This window comes from Typopeltis vanoorti, chromosome 18 (assembly GCF_054136105.1).
Source record: "Typopeltis vanoorti isolate ZY-2024b chromosome 18, IOZ_Tvanoo_1.0, whole genome shotgun sequence".
NCBI lineage: Eukaryota > Metazoa > Arthropoda > Arachnida > Uropygi > Thelyphonidae > Typopeltis > Typopeltis vanoorti.
This window is the reverse complement of record NC_143566.1, coordinates 55,201,271-55,221,730: the sequence shown is the minus strand read 5'-3', so window position 1 is coordinate 55,221,730 and position 20,460 is coordinate 55,201,271. Positions and strand designations below refer to the sequence as shown.

General features: G+C 37.4%; 1 protein-coding gene across 1 annotated transcript in view; it reads left to right on the top strand.

Moving 5' to 3' along the window:
• The window catches only part of LOC150096673 (twitchin-like), a 2,440,784-nt gene that overhangs the window by 18,408 nt on the left and 2,401,916 nt on the right, over positions 1 to 20,460 (top strand). Inside the window, exon 4 of the mRNA XM_090408679.1 lies at positions 20,186 to 20,403. Coding sequence (XP_090264805.1) covers positions 20,186 to 20,403 — 218 coding nt within the window. The remainder of the gene's footprint in view (positions 1 to 20,185; positions 20,404 to 20,460) is intronic.

Here is a 20,460-nt window from a genome sequence, read left to right as displayed (position 1 = left end):
CAGTTGTGTCACCAAAAGTAATCAGAAAATGGATGAATGTGTGAGTGATAATGGTAATGAAGTGGGAAGAGCTTAGGTAAGCATTGTTAAAAATGAAGCCTGACATGAAATATATGGAGGATGAAACCCCAGGTCTAAAGAAGCAGTTGACTGTTGTGAACAAGGAGGAAGTCACTAGAAAGAAGCAAGCATCAAATGATGATAGGATGGTATTATATGGTGACATACTTTATTATGAGAGGTGGGTGAATAGATGCATAAGGCAGGCTTTCCACATGGCACATTGAAAGAAACCATGAAAGGAAGAAAACAGATATAAGAGTAAGTTGTAGTTGTGTGCTCAAATGACTTGGATGGTGAGAAAAGGAATGTATAATGGGATTTGAGGAAGTTGTTGTGGGTGACGAAGGATGGTAGTATTGTTGGAAGAGTGATTAGGATGTTGCCCAGATATGATAACAGTGAGTTGAGAAGGAAAACACATAATGAATGGCAAGATGGTTGAATTATGTCAGCAAAGAATGTTCATTTTGTTTTAATGTGTGGGGTGAATTTGAATGAAAGTTGTGGTTTAAAGTTAAAAGATTGCATTTGAATGGATTTGAGATAAGTTGAGATAAATTTAATGTCACTAAGGATTAAAAAAACATTGAGAAGCAGGTTGTGGAAGGACAGGAAGAGGATGGATACAATAGTGCAGACTTGATTATGGCAGGGAAGTGTAATGGAACACATAAGGGTGACAGTGAGAGAGATATGAATAAAGATAAGAATACAGAACATGGAAACAGGAGTAGTCAGAGTGAAGGAGCACTGTGTTAGCTAGAATTAGAAGGAATTAGATTAATAGAATGAGCTCAAGAAGAGTCATGTTTTGTACTAATGCAGAAAGTATCAGAATAAGGGAGCTGAGTCTGTGGCAGTGATTGAGTCAGTATGTTCAAAGATAATTAGTGTAACTGAAACTTAGTTATCTCAGGATAATATAATCTCAGTAATAGAAATGAGTCGATTTTCCATTGCATGTTAGTCTCAATGGCTTGCTATGACAAATGGAAAAGGAAGGATATAAAATTTTCCCGAAGGATAGGAAGGTGAAAAGAGGAGGAGAAGTGCTATTAATAAAGTAGAGGAACTGCATCCACGAAGAGTTGAAGAGGAAAATAATAGTACATATTGAGATATTGAAGCTGTTTTGTGTGAGGTTAAAATTAATAAAATATTATATATAATGGGATTCTGTAATAGGCTAGGAAAAAAAAACTGAGAAATTCTATGAGGAAGGATGTAAAGGAGTTGTTGGACCAAAAAATAATAATGATAGTAAATGCAGTGAGCACTGATTGTGAAATGTTTAGACAGATTAGTTGGGCATGTAAAAAGAAGATTATCCTAATGGGATGCTTTAATTAACTAGAAGTGTGGACTGGAAAGAAGGCATAGTGTATCTAAGGGATAACTGTCTTTAAAGCAACTAAAGGTTTTAGAGTGCAGCATTTTTGATATACTCACAGACGGGAATGATGACAGGGTGCAGGTTTGGGAGTTGGTCAAACAGGAAAAGGTTGCTGTCAAGAAGGAATAACATGAAAGCCTGAGATCAGCGCTGGCGCCTAGTGTTTTTCTTGTGTGAGCGATTAATGTTCGACACCTTTTCAAAAAATTTTTTTTGAATAAAGTGTGAATAAAACGAACAGGAAATGAAAAACAAATGAAAACCGCTTTACAGTATAATGTTACCTACGAATTAGTCCTGCTTATACAAATTTTTTTACATGGAACTCAACAATTAATCATAAGTTGATTTATGATACATCAAAAAATAAAGAAGAACTATTTTAAGTATATTTTCATAAATTTTAATCAAAAATTACAGTGATAAAATCGGGTGCAGGATACAATTTCAGAATTTATTTGTTTGTTTTCGGGAAGATCTGAAGGGGCCCGAATGGAAGACAATGTACATTCATAATTACAGGGTGTTCGGGATAAATTTGACAGTTTCGTAAGGAAAAAGAAAATCTTCTTTGTATCTATTAAATTTAATGAATTGACAAAAAAACATTACAGGCAGAGTTAATTACAATACTATCAACAAGATTTACTCAAAATAACCATTAGCATCGATCACAGCTTCAATTCTGCTTCGGAACCTCGAACAAGCTGATGCTACAGTCTCCCTGGGAAGGGCCGCAAAAACTGTTTTAATTTTATCCATTAACTGGGCTTTTGTATTACTGGAAGTGCGATTGGTGTCTTTTTCAACTGCGCCCCATACAAAATAATCCATGGGGTTAAGGTCTGGGGAGTTTGGAGGCCAAACATTTGGACTGGTGAAGTCGTAGAAATTTTCAGACAACCATTTTTGACTTTTCCCAGAGGTGTGGCAAGGGGCCGAATCCTGCTGCCATACATACGGCCTACCATTGGCTACCCTTGTTATCCAGGGCTTGACTACAGTTAGCAACTCCACGAACAAAGCCCGAATTCCAATGCCAGGGTTCTTCAACACCTGTTCCTGCAGATTTGCGAGGAATTCTGCTGTACGAACGCAATCAGATCGTCTGCTAGGGATCTTTCTTCTTGCTACATCCTCGTAGTCACCATTGCAAGTCTCTAGTTCATGCCTGATTGTTTTTACTGTATTCAGGGAGCATTGGGCAGCAGTCGTAATATCCTTATTTTGATGGCGGGCACGAATCATCATGATACAAGTTATTCTCTTCCATGATTCAGGTGGGTTCCAGCTATCCATCCTTTCTGACATCTTGTATATGAATGAAGAAGGGTCCAAACTTTTAAATGAAGAGAAGTGTGTGTTAATACATGTAACTTACGGAAAAATATAATTAATTATAAATATGTCAAATTTATCCCGAACACCCTGTATATGTACCATTCATTGTTCATTTAAACTCTTATCTCATATTTTTTTGATATCTTTTAGGTGGCTTTTCTTCTGCGGCGCATGTGTGGCGTGTGCGAAGTGCACACTTCTCACACGCCACCAGCCGGGCCTACCTGAGATGGTTGATATATTTCATTCATCATGGTTGGGTGGTTAAGCAGATAAATAGAGTAAAACGGTGAAACACAACTACCCTGCTTATTAGGGGGACTGAAGTGGCAAATGCTATGTTTGAACTCCAGAGCAAGAGTTCTGCTCTCCGTCTCCTGCTCCCCCCTCCCCCCTTTTCCATGCAATAGGGGTGATACTCTTCAAGGACATGCTTAGCATGCTTAGAGGCCTAGATCCCTCCTCCATTTCAGTTAAAACATTGGTAATGCAGTTCAGCAGCAGCCAGATGGTATATGAGTCCAAACTGGTCAGTAACAAGTCAGGAAACTTCCCAGTCAAGTGGAGCATAATCCCACTGCCACATACTCTGCCAGGTCGTACCTGGTGAGGGAGTCTGAGTAGTGGCATGTGAGAGGCAGTGTTGAGGGCATGGAATGGCAAGGAAACTGGTTGATCCCTGTATGGATGTCATGTTCATGAGTCTATCTCTCCCCCCCCCCCCCAATACATGTCCTCCCTCTTTCCTTTCATCTAACCATAAGCCAAAAATGAAAAACGAAACAGACAAACAATGATGGCAACACTGCAAGCAAAATAAATCTCTCTCAATCTCTCTCAACAGCCAGTTCATTCAAACAAATCAAACCAAACACAATGTTCCAAACTAACTAGGATTCCTATAAAAAAAAAATCATTTCCCCATCCACTTTACAAACATTACACCTAAAATTTCCTTAAAAATTCTTGTGCTGTCTAGAGGAGAGTAATTCAGTTCATAGGTGACCCTTCCCTCACAGGTTCACTACAACTGCTATCTCACAGATGCAGTGTTTTAGCTCTGTGTCAATTCTACAGGTACTTCCATGGTCACTACTCCAGTGAATTGCCAAACATTATTCCTCCACTTGCTATTAGGCCTGTTAAAAGCTAATGTCCAACATCTCTTTATACAACTGCTAACTCATCTAACCTGTTTTTCTTCTCCTCTTCCTCATTTATTCCATCTACCTCTGCCTCTGGGGCTTCCCCATGATGTATTTCTCAATAATTTCAACCTCATATGATAAAATGACAAATGTGTTAGATAATGGTGATTCATGTACAACGCTATACAAAAGTATTTAATGGACTTTGCAAAAGTATTTAATAGATTACCACATGATGAATTAGTGTACAGTGCAGAAGATCAGAATGAATAATAAATTGGTTAGCTGGATTGGCTCTGAACAATACCAGCAAGTTTTGATAGAGAAGTGTCTTCAAAAAGGAAGGTACCGTGTGGTGTGCTTTAGGGTTCTCGTCTTAGGTACTGCTTCTTTGTTAATAATATTTCATGTGGAATGACTGGTCATCTTTAGTTGTTTGCATCTAAAGTTGGGAATTATTATTATTATTATTACGTGACACCTCCAGGGAGTAGGTGAGAATTGTAGTAGAGAATTGTAGAGTAGGTGCCCTCTCTCATTGAGAGAGACCACCTACTCTACAATTCTCTGTCTCCACCAATCCACCAACTACAACAAACTGCAACATCATCTACCACCCACCACCACCACTAGTATTTTCACAGACAATCACAAACATCCATGCCCACAGTGGGATTCGAACCCACAGCTGTTTGGCTGGAGAGTGGATACACTAATCACTCAGCCAACCAGGCCAGCAATTATGAGGACTGTTGCCAGTGTTCATTCTTTTTAGAAAGATTGGGATGGACTTTTTTTGCTTGGAAAAATGAGTGGGTTTATAGTTTTATTATTTAACGTAGTTTTAATGATGGTTGACAGCAGACAGCAGTTCCGAGGGCACATTGCATGTGTTGCAAAGACTGCACATCATATTGCTTGCTATGATAAAAAGTACATTGATGTAAGAATAAGGAGGTGGTTTTTGCCTCTATATAAGGTATTGGTTAGCCCACATGTGGAGTATTGTGTTCAAATTTGGTCACCTAGTTTTCATTGTGATGTGGAAACACTAGAGAGAGTCCAAAGACGAATGACCAAAGTGAAATCAGGAATCTTGAGTAGTGGTTATGAAGAGCGTTTGAAAGAATGTGGATTAGAGAGGTTGGTGGATAGGAGGAAAAGAGGAGACATGATAGAGACCTTCAAGTTAGTTAAGGGATTCTATTAGATTAATACAGAAGAAATTATAAAAAGTGTGGATGTTAAGATCGGAAGAACGAGAGGCCATTCCTGGAAGTTTTATATAGAGATCTGGTGAAGAAGGGAGTGAGGAGTAGATTTTTTACATGATGAGTTGTTAGTGAGTGGAATGTATTGCTTAAGGTGCATTGTGAGTGCAGGTAATGTTAATGACTTCAAAGCTGATTATGATAGACCTGTTGCTGGTTGAGTGGACCTCCATGATGAGTCTGTTAATTCCATGGCAGTTACCAAATTAATAATAATATTAATAATAATAATAATACATAAGTGTTCTAAGCAAAAATTGTTGTATTAATAATAATAATAATAAATGGTCTTGCATTCGTTTTAAAATGCATGGAATTTATCTTCACAGACTGATATACACACTAATACATAAGTAGGCAACATATTTCCTTTAATCGTACTAATAGATATTTGCTTTAAGACAGAGTTGTAATCAGCCATAACATTAACCAAATAAGATTATTATTATTTATGTATCTCTATGGAGTCCAGAAACTCATCTTGTTAGATCCACACTAACTTTTATATACAAAGTCTATCACACAGTGCACTGGCAATCCATTCCACTCATTCACCAATACATGCAAAAAATCTAGTCTGCACAATTTTCATGGATGACCCCTAGTCTTTATTATTTATCAAGATCTTGAAATAAACATGTGACTATGATATATAAGGCAATCATGGTGGAGTACATCCACGCTAACAGCTGATGAGTGAGATATTTGCTAACTATTGAGCAGTACAAACTTTTCTAGCCCTGTACACATGTATACATACCATACACACACACATTTATGCATACATACACATATATGCATACACATAAAATCAACACCTGGCTTGCTGTGAATACAGAATCAAAACCATTAAACCATCATCATCATCCAATATCTTCCATGGATAAGCATAGCACAAGTTTCAAGGATGTCAGCAGAAATGGCAACAGAACAAATAGAAAAAAGCAGTGAGAAAAATCACTGTAATTATGGACATTTATCAAACAGGAATGTACTCATTATTCTGTACTGAACAGTAAATGCAATAATACTTTTTAATTATGCATATGTAAATACTCAGAAGATAATAACAATAATATCACCATCTTTACTAACATTATTAATTATGCATGTTCTGCCTTCATTGTTATTAGATGAAAAATTAAATCTTTGTAGAAATGGAAAATATATGAAGCACTTTGTTGAAGATTTTGTAAAAGAATGTATTGGAATGCAACTCAAAATGTTCATGGTATATACGTAAATATTTGTGCCATAAAAAAAGATACTAAAAAAATTATTATAGTAAGCTACATAGTATCAGCAGACTCATCATTAGAGACCAATTTATGAGTAATTAGCAACATGTCTATTGTATAGAACCTTCAAATTATTTATAATCCCTGCTTTCACAACATATTCTGGCAATGCATTTGGCCATCTATCATTTTTCATGTAAAAAATTTACTCTTCACATCTTTCTTCAGTACCACACCTTTATAAAACTTCAGCAATGACCTCTTATTCTTCCCCTTTCACCCTCCACTCTTTTCATAATCCCCTGTGTATTAATCTGGTAAAATCTACCCATTAACTTAAACATCTCTATCATATTATTTTTAGCCACCCATTTGCCAAACTGCAATCTACATTCTCTAAACCTCTCTGTATAATTAACATTACTCTGAAATGTTAGGTACTGACATTATCTTGGTCATTCTTCTTTGGATCCACAGTATTTCCACAGCACAATGAAAACTAAGTTATCAAATGTGAACACAGCAGTCCATGTCTGTTCTTACCAATGCCTTATAAATGGTACAACCACCTCCATCTCCCAGCGTATTAATTATTATTATTATTCAGGCCTCCATGGAGTCAAAAGACTCATCGTGGGGTTCCTTCCTAAGAAACACAAAGTCTATCAAGACTCATCGAAGGGAGGTACCCCCTAAGAAACACAAAGTCTATCATACCACTCTTTAAACTCATTGACCATTCTCACTCTCACCACTCCATCAGGCAATGCATTCCATGGTTCAACCACCCTCCATGCAAAGAAACCACTCTGCACCCTCTTGCTCACAGTTTTCTTTTGTAACTTCCAGGGATGACCTCTTGTCATCACTCCTTCCTGCTGTTCAACCAAGCGAAAGAACTCCTCAGTGTTAGCCCTGTAACCACCTCTCAACAGTCTAAAAGTCTCAATCATATCACCTCTCCTCCTTCTATCCACCAAACTCTGCAGTCCATTTCCCTCAGCTGATCCTCATAACTATCATTATACAGTCCTGAAACCATCTTTGTTATCTACCTTTGTACCCTTTCCTAAGTTATTTTATCCCCTTTTAATCCTGGGGACCAAATCTGAGAACAATAGTCTAAGTGTGGTCTGATCAGGGTCTTATACAACGGAATGAAAACACTCTTTCATCTCTGCAGGTCAGCGTCCTTCTCATTATTGCAGCAATCCTCTGTGTTACCTTCACCACCTTTGTAATATGTCGCATAAATTTCAGGTTTCTATCAATCATCAACCCCAGATCTCTTGTCTCCTCTACTTCCTCCAGTATAACTCCTCCCATAGAGTATGCAGTGTCTCAGTGATGTTTTCCAAACCTCAAGACCTTACATTTTGCTGCATTAAACGAACATTGCCCATTCATTTGCCCATCTATCTAGCTTATTCAAATCCTCTAGCAGGGCTGCCGCATCTGCGCTATTACTAATAATCGTTCCAAGCTTCGCATCATCCACAAACAACTGAATATCCCCTTGCAATCCACTGACAATGTCATTGATATAAAGGTTAAACAATATGTCCCAGTACTGAGCCCTGTGGGACCACACTTGTAACCCTCTGCTTCCTTGAAACTACCCCACCATACAAAAGTCTCTGATACCTATCAGACAGCCAATCCTGAATCCAGTTCACCAATCTGACATCCAGACCCATGTGCTGCAACTAAAATATCAGCTTATCATGTGACACCCTGTCAAATGCCTTCGCTAAGTCTAAGAAAATGGCAGTATATGCCTTTCCCTCATCTAATGCTCTTGTAACTTTATCATAAAAGGCTGGCATATTGCTAATACAAGAGCGCCCCTTCACAAATCCATGTTGACTCTCACAGATAACATTACCCTCATCTGCCCAATGTTGTATAAGGTCCTTCACTACTTTCTCCAAGATCTTACTAACTACTGACGACACACAAACTGGCCTATAATTAGATTCTTCCAGTCTGCTACTGCCCTTATGCAATGGCACTATCTTATCTTCCTTCCATTCCCTTGGCACCTTTCCTGCAGCCAGACTTTCATTGAAAAGCCAGGTCAAAGGCTCTGTCAGTTCCCTAGCACATTCTCTCAAAACTCGGGGTGAAATACCATCCAGTCCCTCATCTTTATTGACATCCAGTGTACTCAGTATTTGAAACGAAGGAAAATGAACTTCCCAGTCCTTTTTAGGACTTCCAGGGTAGGTGATGGCAATGCTGTAGCCAATGAAGTTTTAACTGAGGCTCGGCTATTGCTATTACCCTCCTGCCATGAGCAGAGTTTTAATAGCTCAATAACACCTTATCCTTACACTGTCCTCTACAGATAATGGGGAAGATGAAAAGCATTCTTGCTTCGCCCCTTTAAGCCAGTCCTTATAAGGATAAGGAAGTATTTGAAACACACTCGCTCTCTCCTCCTCCTGTACCTCTAAACCTCGAACCTGCCCTATCCCTCTAGCATTAAAACTGACTCCTCCAGGATGAAATACTCCAATAAAGTATTAATTTAACAATTCCACTATGTCTCTCTGCATCAGTCACTCTATTCCCATTTTTATCCTACAATATCATTCTTCCACAGTCATTTCTCTTCCTACTGGCCACATATCTAAAAAATTCCCTAGGATTTTCTTTGGATCTTAGGGCCAATCTCTTCTCATATTCCAGTTTCGTCTTCTTTACCATACTAGTCACTCTTCTGGCCTGTGTCTTATACTCTTCATGCATCTTCTCTTCACCTGTTTCCTTATAGCTCTTCCATAGCCTCTTTTTGGCATGCAATTCCTGTTTAATATTGTTTGTCATCCACTTTACTCCAAATTGTGTCCTCTTGTTCTCTTGTGGTATACAACTTACAATTGCTGCTAACAAATATTCATTAATAATTTTCCACACACTAATGATATCCCGGCTTTCCAATTTCTCTCTCCATGAACCTTCCCCAAGTTGACGTCTAAGACTATTATAATCACCTGCCTTATAATTCCACATAAGTTCCCGTCTCTTTGATACTCCTGCATGTCTATTCTTTTTCCAAGTCAAAACCATATGGTCACTCTCTCCAACTGCTGGGAGAGATGTCATCTCAGTTATTATCAACTCTTCTGATACTATGACCAAATCCAAAACTCTTGAACCTCTTGTTCCCTCTATTACATGTTGCCTAAGACATTTGTCCCTCAAGAATTCTAGAAATTCCATTCCTTATTGCTACATGCATCTTTCTCTCCCCAGTTTATACGACTGTAGTCAAATCTCCCATAACAATCATTCTTCTTGCACTTGCCAAACTCAACTGTCTAACATTTTCTGGTCCCCACCCTCTGTGTTCCTGGGTCTGTAGCAACACCCCACTAAATATGTAGTGTAGTCACTTAATGTAGTCATTATCATGGCAAAAATACAATATGTAGTAGTCACAACACTTGCAATGTGTTCAAAATCTACCTGTAGTGCTGATGTTAATTCTCTACAGGTAGATTTGAATAGACTTTTAGCTTGGACAATGAGCAGGGTTGTAATTTTAATGTTAATAAATGCAAAGTGTTACACTTTGGGATACAGAGATCTAAGGCTACCTACTGTGTGGGTGGGTCTGTACTTCTGCAAGTGGATGAGATTCAGGATCTTGGAGTGATGGTGGACAGCAGACTGCAGTTATCACATGTGTTGCAAAGACTGTACATCATATTCCTTCTATGATAAAAAGTACATTGACATGTAGGAATATGGTTTTGCCTCCATATAAGGCATTGGTTAGACCACATATGGACTATTGTGTTCAGATTTGGTCAACTAGTTTTCATTGATTTCAAGGAGGTGGTTTTGTCTCCATATAAGGCAAAACATTGAAGATCATAGTCAATCCATGTAATATTATTAATGAACAAATTAAACACTGGATCTTCATACCTGGGAAACATTCTTTCATCACTTTCTCATTTAGTACACCTGTTATCATCAAATCTCCATACAATATCTTCTCCTTACTCCCACTTTCTTACTTCAAAATTTCTTATTCACTTTTTCTTTCATTTCCCCCTCCTGCTATGCCACACTCCAGTTGTTTCCCCCTTTCTCCATCACTTGAGCTCTCACATTTTGTCCTGTGAAGGACTCCTCATAAGTGCACTGTTTCTCTTCTCACTGTCACCTTATCATCAACATTACCTTCAGCTACTGCTTTTGTACCCTCATTCATGGTACACCCACTATTGTTCACTCCTTCCAGCATATTCACATCCTGCTTTACATCACTAATGTTAGTTACTTCATTTACTTGCTTTCAACATGATTTGCATTTCTTGCACTTGCTCACAAAACATTTCTGAAACATTTTTCCTTCTTCCTTTCATACTATAAACCATTCACTCTTGGCAATGAGTATATTGAGCATAGAATCTCATATTAAATTCAGTGGATTGGGAAGCCTTGATTGGTATTTTTTTGTACTAGTGTAGTTGTCCCCCCCTCGCTCTCGTGGGACATGATGGAGAACTCCTCCCAATTGTCCACCATGTGCCTCATGATTAGCTCATGCATATCCCTAGCCATTAGCTGAGTGTCATACGTGAAGTAGGAGAGGGACCAGAACAGAGAGACTCCTTCTCCTGTGATGGGGACAGTAGTGTGAGGCACCATCTCTCTATTAACATTTAAAAACTAAATTGCCATATACTGAATTAAAAAAAAAAAGAGAGAGAGAGAAGTGACAAAATGCACTAAAAAGTGAAAAATAATCCTTTCTTAAATGTATGAATTTAAACTTTTTGGATTCGGCACCAAATTTAATGCAAACTAATTACATAAATTTTCAATTACATGACCTATTTAATTGCTGTCGAATATTACTAAAAGTTGCCATACCAACTTAAAAAAAAGAGAGAAGGGACAAAATGCACTAAAAAGTGAAGAATAATCCTTTCTTAAATATATGAATTTAAACATTTTGGAGTCGGCACCAAATTTAATGCAAACTAATTACATAGATTTTAGATTGCACAATAACTTATTGTCGTTGAATATTACTAAAATTTCTGAAAAGAACTGATTCAGAAGTATGGAAAAATAACTGAAGCACAAATTAGTGCCAAGAACAAATAATTATTCACAGAATACTTATATGCATCCACAAATTTAGTCCCTCAGCCACTCATATTTATTAATACAAATCACAACTTCTCTAGTGAGCGCTCTGTCACATATGTTGCTAATATGCTGCATGTCTACTCGCCACCTAGCGGATGCAGGTGTAACTACACAAAATAATGTATCTGTACTCTCATGAAGAATAAGCATATTTCTTATTACTGAATGTATGAAGTCACTACCTAGTGGATATGGGTGTAACTTCAGATATATTTCTTATTACTGAATATATGAAGAAATGATACATAACTTCCAAAACAAATACTCACTTTTTTTTGTTAGTACAAGTATATTCAACTTGTGGACTATACTTTGTATTGAGTTAATTTCACACTGACTCCAAAAAATTTTAATTCATATATTTAAGAAAAGATTATTTTTCACTTTTTAGTGCATTTTGTCCCTTCTCTTTTTTTTTGAAGTCAGTTTTATTTTTTTTTAAAGTTTCTTAATTTTGTTGTTTCATTTTTATAAAGCTATAGATAAGCCTACAAAAAACTGTTAGGGGATCACAAGAGAAATGTCCTCTTTCAAATACAAAATACCCCTTTTTACTTTTACCCCCTTTTTATCCCTTTAGGGATGAAATTTTAAAAAATTGTTAAATTATTATTATTATTATTCAGGCCTCCAAGGAGTCAAAAGACTCATCGAGGGAGGTCCTTCCTAAGACATAAAGTCTGTCAAGACTCATCGAGGGGAGGTCCCCCCCTGAGAAACACAAAGTTTATCATACCACTCTTTAAAGTCACTGACCATTCTCGCTCCCACCACTCCATCAGGCAATGCATTCCACGGCTCAACCACCCTCCACACAAAGAAACCACTCCTTACCCTCTTGCTCACAGTTTCCTTTCGTAACTTCCAGGGATGGCCTCTTGTCATCACTCCTTCCCGCTGATCAACCAAGCGAAAGAACTCCCCAGTGTCAACCCTGTAACCACCTCTCAACAGTTTAAAAGTCTCAATCATATCACCTCTCCTTCTTCTATCCGCCAAACTCTGCAGTCCACATTCTCTCAGCCGATCCTCATAACTATCATTGTACAGTCCTGAAACCATCTTTGTCATCCGTCTTTGTATCCTTTCCACAGTTAATTTATCCCCTTCAAATCCTGGGGACCAAATCTGAGAACAATAGTCCAAGTGTGGTCTGATCAGAGACTTATACAACGGAATGATAACCCTCTTATCTCTGCAGGTCAGTGTCCTTCTCATAATAGCAGCAATCCTCTGTGTTACCTTCACCACCTTTGCAATATGTCCCCTAAACTTCAGGTTTCTATCAGTCATCAACCCCAGATCTCTTGTCTCCCCTACTTCCTCCAGTATAACTCCTCCCATAGAGTATGCAGCATCCCATCGATGTTTCCCAAACCTCAAGACCTTACATTTTGCTGCATTAAACTGACACCCCCATTCATTTGCCCATCTATCTAGCTTATTTAAATCCTCTTGCAGGGCTACCACATCTGCGCTATTACTAATAATCCTTCCCAGCTTCGCATCATCCGCAAACAACTGAATATCCCCCTGCAATCCACTGGCTATGTCATTGATATAAAGGTTAAACAATATAGGTCCTAGTACTGAGCCCTGTGGGACCCCACTGGTAACCCTCTGCCTCCTGGAAACTGCTCCACCATACACAACTCTCTGATACCTATCAGACAGCCAATCCTGAATCCAGTTGACCAATCTGACATCCAGACCCATGTGCTGCAACTTAAATATCAGCTTATCATGTGGCACCCTGTCAAATGCCTTCGCCAAGTCTAAGAAAATTGCAGTATATGCCTTTCCCTCATCTAATGCTCTTGTAACTTTATTATAAAAGGCTAGCATATTGCTAAAACAAGAGCGTCCTTTCACAAATCCATGTTGATTCTCACAAATAACATTACCCTCATCTGTAAAACAACTGTAAAACAACTTCTAAAGATTTTAAAAAGACATCTATATGCCAAAGTAAAATGTTATAACTCAACAAACACATAGGAGATACAAAGGATTTTATAATTCACTCTCTAATCTAAATTCGCCCCTTTAGGGGTTGATTAGGACAAAATCCTGAATTATGTTTTTAAGCATTTGTATGGGTAAATGAAGCAAAAAAAAAAAAAAAGTTGATATCTCATCGGACCTAAGAGATATTAGTTATTTTATTTATTTATTTTATTTTATTTTTATTTTTATTTTATTTTATTTATATTTTTTTCACTAGAGGTCAGGCCAATAGCATAACCGTTGATCGAATCATTGTCTCTTTCGCATACTGTGTGAAATGGAATATAGCTTGTCTCTGTGTGTGTGTGTGTGTGTGTGTGTGTGTGTGTGTGTGTGTGTGTGTGTGTGTGTGTGTGTATATATATAAATGTTCATTATTTACTCGGTAGAACTGTATATAAAAGAGGAAATTAAATGACTTTATACCGAGAATGACAAATTTATTGTTAAGATACAACTAGTTTCGTTGAAATACAACTTCTTCAGGTATCATTGGCAAAGAGTAAAATAAAAATAACAAACACATGAAAAAATACATTAACAGATATAGTATAAAACAAGTACATTTAAAAGGAATGTGTGCTAGAGTTCCAACTGAAGTTGACTACGTGTGTGAGCTAGTATTAGTGCGCCAGTATTGGACAGTGGCAATGTGTGCATCAGAAATATTATAGCTAAGGCTGTTATTAATATGAGACGAATCAAGTGATATTTCTTTAGATTCAATTATTCTTCTTTCCAGTTCATCATAGCACACATGGATATTACAGGTGTTTTGCCAATCAACAATGTGTTGGCGGTCATCATCTGCGTTGACGGAGAAGAGAACGTGGCTAGAGAGAGAGCGCTGGCTCTGGTTCTGTTGTAAGAAATGTCTCTTTGATGTTCCTCCCTGCGTAAAAGGATGGATTTAGCAGTTTGGCCGTAATATGGCTTGCCACAATCACACAAAATTTTATAGACTCCTGGATACTGAGTAGGAAGATGTTTCATTTTAGGTCTACTTAGTATGGAGTGAAGTTTAGGGAACGTAGTGAAGCAAGTTCTAATGTTGAATTTCTGAAGCATTTTTGCCAGTTTCGGGGAGAGAGAGCTCATGTATGGTAACAAAATAAAACCTCTTTGTGGAGAAGAATCTTCAAGAGCAGTTGAATGGTGGACAGAGAGAAATTTATTAATCTTTTTAAGAGAGAATCCATTGTTAATGAAAGACTTTTAAGAAAATTGAGTTCATATTCAATTTCTGTTTCATCTGTTAATAAAGATCTGGCACAATGTGCCAGGGTTGAAATAATACCAAACTTTTGTGGAGGGTAGTGATGGGAAGAAGCATGAAGGTATCTGTCTGTGTGAGTGGGTTTTCTAAAAATGCGCTGAGAACATCAAAATCTCCATTTTTAGAAAACCCACTCACACAGGCAGATACCTTCATGCTTCTTCCCATCACTACCCTCCACAAAAGTTTGGTATTATTTCAACCCTGGCATATTGTGCCAGATCTTTATTAACAGATGAAACAGAAATTGAATATGAACTCAATTTTCTTAAAAGTCTTTCATTAACAATGGATTCTCTCTTAAAAAGATTAATAAATTTCTCTCTGTCCACCACTCAACTGCTCTTGAAGATTTTTCTCCACCAAGAGGTTTTATTTCGTTACTATACATCAGCTCTCTCTCCCCGAAACTGGCAAAAATGTTTAGAAATTCAACATTAGAACTTGCTTCACTACGTTCCCTAAACTTTGCTCCATACTAAGTAGACCTAAAATGAAACATCTTCCTACTCAGTATCCAGGAGTCTATAAAATTTTGTGTGATTGTGGCAAGCCATATTATGGCCAAACTGCTAAATCCATCCTTTTACGCATGGAGGAACATCAAAGAGACATTTCTTACAACAGAACCAGAGCCAGCGCTCTCTCTAGCCACGTTCTCTTCTCCGTCAACGCAGATGATGGCCGCCAACACATCGTTGATTGGCAAAAAACCTTAATATTGATGTGTGCTATGATAAACTGGAAAGAAGAATAATTGAATCTAAAGAAATATCACTTGATTCGTCTCATATTAATAACAGCCTTAGCTATAATATTTCTGATGCGCACATTGCCACTGTCCAATACTGGTGCACTAATACCAGCTCACGCACGTAGTCAACTTCAGTTGGAACTCTAGCACGCATTCCTTTTAAATGTACTTGTTTTATACTAGATCTGTTAATGTATTTTTTCATGTGTCTGTTATTTTTATTTTACTCTTTGCCAATGATACCTGAAGAAGTTGCATTTCAATGAAACTAGTTGTATCTTAACAATAAATTTGTCATTCTCGGTATAAAGTCATTTAATTTCCTTTTATATATATATATATGTGTGTGTGTGTGTGTGTGTACGTACTCCAAATGATGACCTTAATACGAAGGTCGAAACTTTGGGAAATTAAAATAATAATTATTTCTAACATAGTTCTAGTCTCTATAATTTGTCTTAAATAAATGCTGATCACTGTGTAACACTAAATAAAAGGCATGTGGTTAGTCTTGAATAGACATGCAAGAGTGTGAATGAGAAGGGAATATATGTGGAATTATAAGGCAGGCGATTATGATATTCTTAGATATAAGCTTGGGACAATTCCTTGGATGGAGGAATCAGAATTATTATTATTATTATTATTCCTGATACCTCCAAGGAGTCCGAAGACTCATCGCAGGAGGACATCTTCAACTGTCTCTACACCTTACCTCTACTACGAATCAGCGCCATCTACCGCCCACCTCCAACACCACCACAACTAGTAATTTTTGTCTGTAAATTGCGTGTGTTCTGAAGGGCCGATTTGTATGTATGCAGGATGAAAAACCTGAGTTTCCGGGAGAAAAAACCCTGCTACCTCCGTATGAGATCGGCTAACTCACCATCGATTGAAATCGACCAGATAAAGATTCCTCCCGTCGCGACGAGAATCGAACTTAGGCCTATTCCAATCGAAGTGCGCAATGTACCGTCGTTCTTCCAATTGCGCTACGGAGGTGCTAGAAGGGCAAGAAATCATTAGTGATCGGGAACTTGTAAAGTTATATTTATTAGCAGATAGACCACAGTTTAGTGTAAGGTGGATGATAAACAATATTGAATGGGAAGTGCAGGTAAAAAAAGAGGTTACAGAAGAGATATAGGGAGAGAGGTTGAGTGCAGCTGCATGAAGAATACAACATTCATGACAGGAAAGTGACTAGCTTGGTAAGGAAGGCAAAATTAGAATATTGGAAGAGATTGGCTCTGAGATACAAAGAAAATCCTAAGGAATTCTTTTGTTATGGCCAGTAGGATGAGAAATGATTGTGGAAAAATGTCGTTGTTAGTTAACAATAGAAATAGAGTGACTGATGCAAATGACATAGTGCAGTTGTTCATTGAACATTTTATTGGAGTATTTCATCTTAGAGAAGTAGGTTTTAATAATAGAGGGATAGGGAGGTTCAAGGTTTAGAAGTGTAAGAAGAGAGTATGTTTCAAATATTGAGCAGTGGGACTGGATGGGATTTTGTCATAGAGACCCATGGCAAAATTCCGTTGACCTGCATTTTCAGTGAAAGTCTGTCCATGAGAAGGTGCCCAAGGAGTGGAAGGAGGGTAAGATAGTGTCATTGCTTAAGGGTGGTAACAGACTAGAAGGGCAAGATATCATCAGTGATTGGGAACTTGTAAAGTTATATTTATTAGCAGAAATAGTAAGTTGTATACAATGAGTGAAGAAGAGACTACAGTTTGGTGTAAGGTGGATGATAAACAATATCAAATGGGAACTGCCGTAAAAAAAAAAAAAAAAAAAGCTATAGACCAGTTTGTATTTCATCAGTAGTTGTTAAGATTTTGGAGAAATTAGTGAGGGATGATCATTTATAGTGTTGGGCAGATGTAGACAGTGTTATCTATGAGAGTCAGCATGCATTTGTTAAGGGGCTACTTGCTTTAGTAATATGATTGCCTTTTATAATGAAGTGAAAAGTGCAGCTGATGAGGAGGAAGGTATGTTCTGCCTTTTTTTTTTTTTTTTTTTTTGATTTTACAAAGGCATTTGACAGGGTACCACATGATAAGCTGGTATATAAGTTGCAGCACAATGGTTTTAGATGTTGGATTACTAAACTGGATTTTGGATTGGCTATCTGATCAGTATCATAGAGTGGTGTATGAGGGAGCAGTATCATGGAAACAGAAGGTTACAAGTGGGTACCCAGAGCAGTGTTCAGTAACAGGACCTGCATTGTTTAACTTTTATATCAATGACATTGGTAATAGATTGCAATGGGATATTCAGTTGTTTGCAGATGATGTGAAGCTGGGAAGAGTTATTAATAATAGTGCAGATGTGGTAGGTCTGCAAGAGAGCTTCAATAAACTGGACTAATATACAAATGAATGGGGGTATCAATTTAATTAAGCTAAATGTAAATTCATGAAGTTTGGGATACATTGATGGGAGGCTGCATACTCTGTTGGAGGAAGTGGAGAAGGTAAGGGATCTTGGGGTGGTGATTGATGGAAACCTGAAATTCAGAGAACATTGTAAAGGTGGTGAAGTTAACCCAGAGGATTGCTGCAATACTGAGAAGGATGCAGATTCAATGACTTGTTCAGATCACACCTGGACTTAATGATTATTTTAAATTATTTTTATCTGTGCAATCTACTACAATTGTTCCTTTGATTTCTAATAGTGTAACATCATATAATTTAATTGCAACTGAAACATGAGCTAATATATGCATACTTTATGACTCATTATTTTAATTCATCTTTTGAATGTAGTTAATGTTCTATCTCCCTAATGACATCTACATAATGTTGGATGAAATATATTGTAGAGTTTGAATAAATTCTATATAATTTTTGCTTACATGTGTAAGCCATGAAAGTTATTTTAATTTGTATACTTAATATTTCCATTCATAGAAGGAAGAGGGGGGGGGGATATGATTGAGACATATAAGCTGATCAGGGGTTGTTATCAGGTAGACATGGAAGAGATTTTTCATAGAATGGGAGAGGGGATTAGAACAAGAGGCCATTGCTGGAAGCTGGAGGGTGTGAGCAAAGGAGTGAGAAGCAGGTTCTTTGCATGGAGGGTGGTTGGTAAATGGAATGCATTGCCTGAGTGTGTTGTAGATGTGGACACATTGAATCAGTTTAAGACGTGGGTGGATGAGCATCATATGCAATAGTGAGTACCTCCCACGATGAGTCTCTGACTCCAGAGGTTAAATGTTGATAATAATAATAATAACAATAATAATAAATTCATACATTTCACACATACCTTATTTAACCTTCTGACCCTTGGAATACATTTAGAGTTCTTACCCTAGATAATTCTTGAATAGCACACACAAGAAGCATTGATCTCTTTTCCATGCAAGTCCTCATTCTGTGTTTTCAACTGCAGACTGTCTCATGAGCTTTTCATAATTACCAGCTTTGTAGTTCCACATATATCCTTTCTTTACAGAAGACCTCACACTGGGTGATTACCTGAGATCACCTGGGATCACATGGGATTATCTGAGTGTCAGCCACCTAGGTAATCACTTCATGGATACGATCACCAACTGATGGGAAATTTGTCACCTTATTTTTAGTGATATCCTTTGATAAAATGATCAAATCCAGGACCCTCGATCTTCATGTGCCTTCTGTTACATATTGCTGAGATAGTTGTCCCTCAAAAAATTAAGAAATTCATTTTGTTTACTTCCATTTGTTAACTCATCATCCCAATCTTTATTGCCATGATTAAAATCACCCATATTGATGACCCTTTTTCTACAGCCCACATGGGATGAATTGCTGCAATAATGAGAATTATGATAAGTCAATAAGGAGGTGATTATGCCCATAACAGACTGCAAAGGGACTGCTGTGTGGATTTGAAGATAAATGGGAGAAGTGTTCAGAGGTGGAAGCATTCCACCTCTGAACCCTTCTCCCATTTATCTTCAAATTATTCATTCAGAGCTTATTTGATAGTAGAGGTCATATGTTAGAATTAAAATAATATGTTGATCTTATTACACACACACACACACACACACACACACACACACACACACACACACACACACACACACACACACACACACACACACAGATATATATATATATATATATAGAGTGCTCTTTCTCTGGATAGTGGTATGAAAAAACATCAGGTCATCCTTTGAAACTGCAAAAAATTGATGAATTATGAATTGAAGAGCAGATTTTTTTACACAGGAGTTAATAAGAGGGTGGAATGCTTTACCTGAGATGGTTGTGAGCAGGCTGTCATTCACTAAGTTTATGCTGCATCAAGCATTGTGATTTCTGTTGTGTATTTCTTATGATAATTATTTTTGCCTGTCTATTTGGTGATGACTAGAAATAATAATGTTAATGTTATCTGTTATAGTACTCTTGTTGTGTGATTTTCATATTATAATATGTATGTTCTCCTTTAATATGAATATATTCTCTAATAAATTAACTGTTATGTTATTTGATATGAACAGATGAACCAGAAGACGAAGCACCTACATTTATACAGAAGCCTAAAATCATTCCAAAGGAAGGTGGGTTGCTTATTGTTATGGAGTGTTATGTTCGATCAATGTCACCTCTTGTGGTCAACTGGTATCATGGCTCTACTTTAGTTAAGGAGACAATCAGGATTAGGAGCCAGATTGTAGAAGTAAAAGGAAATGAATATAAGGTTGCCTTAGAGATAAGGGTGAGTCAGTATTCTCATAATACATTTCCCACCATCATTACAATTAATTGTTCATTC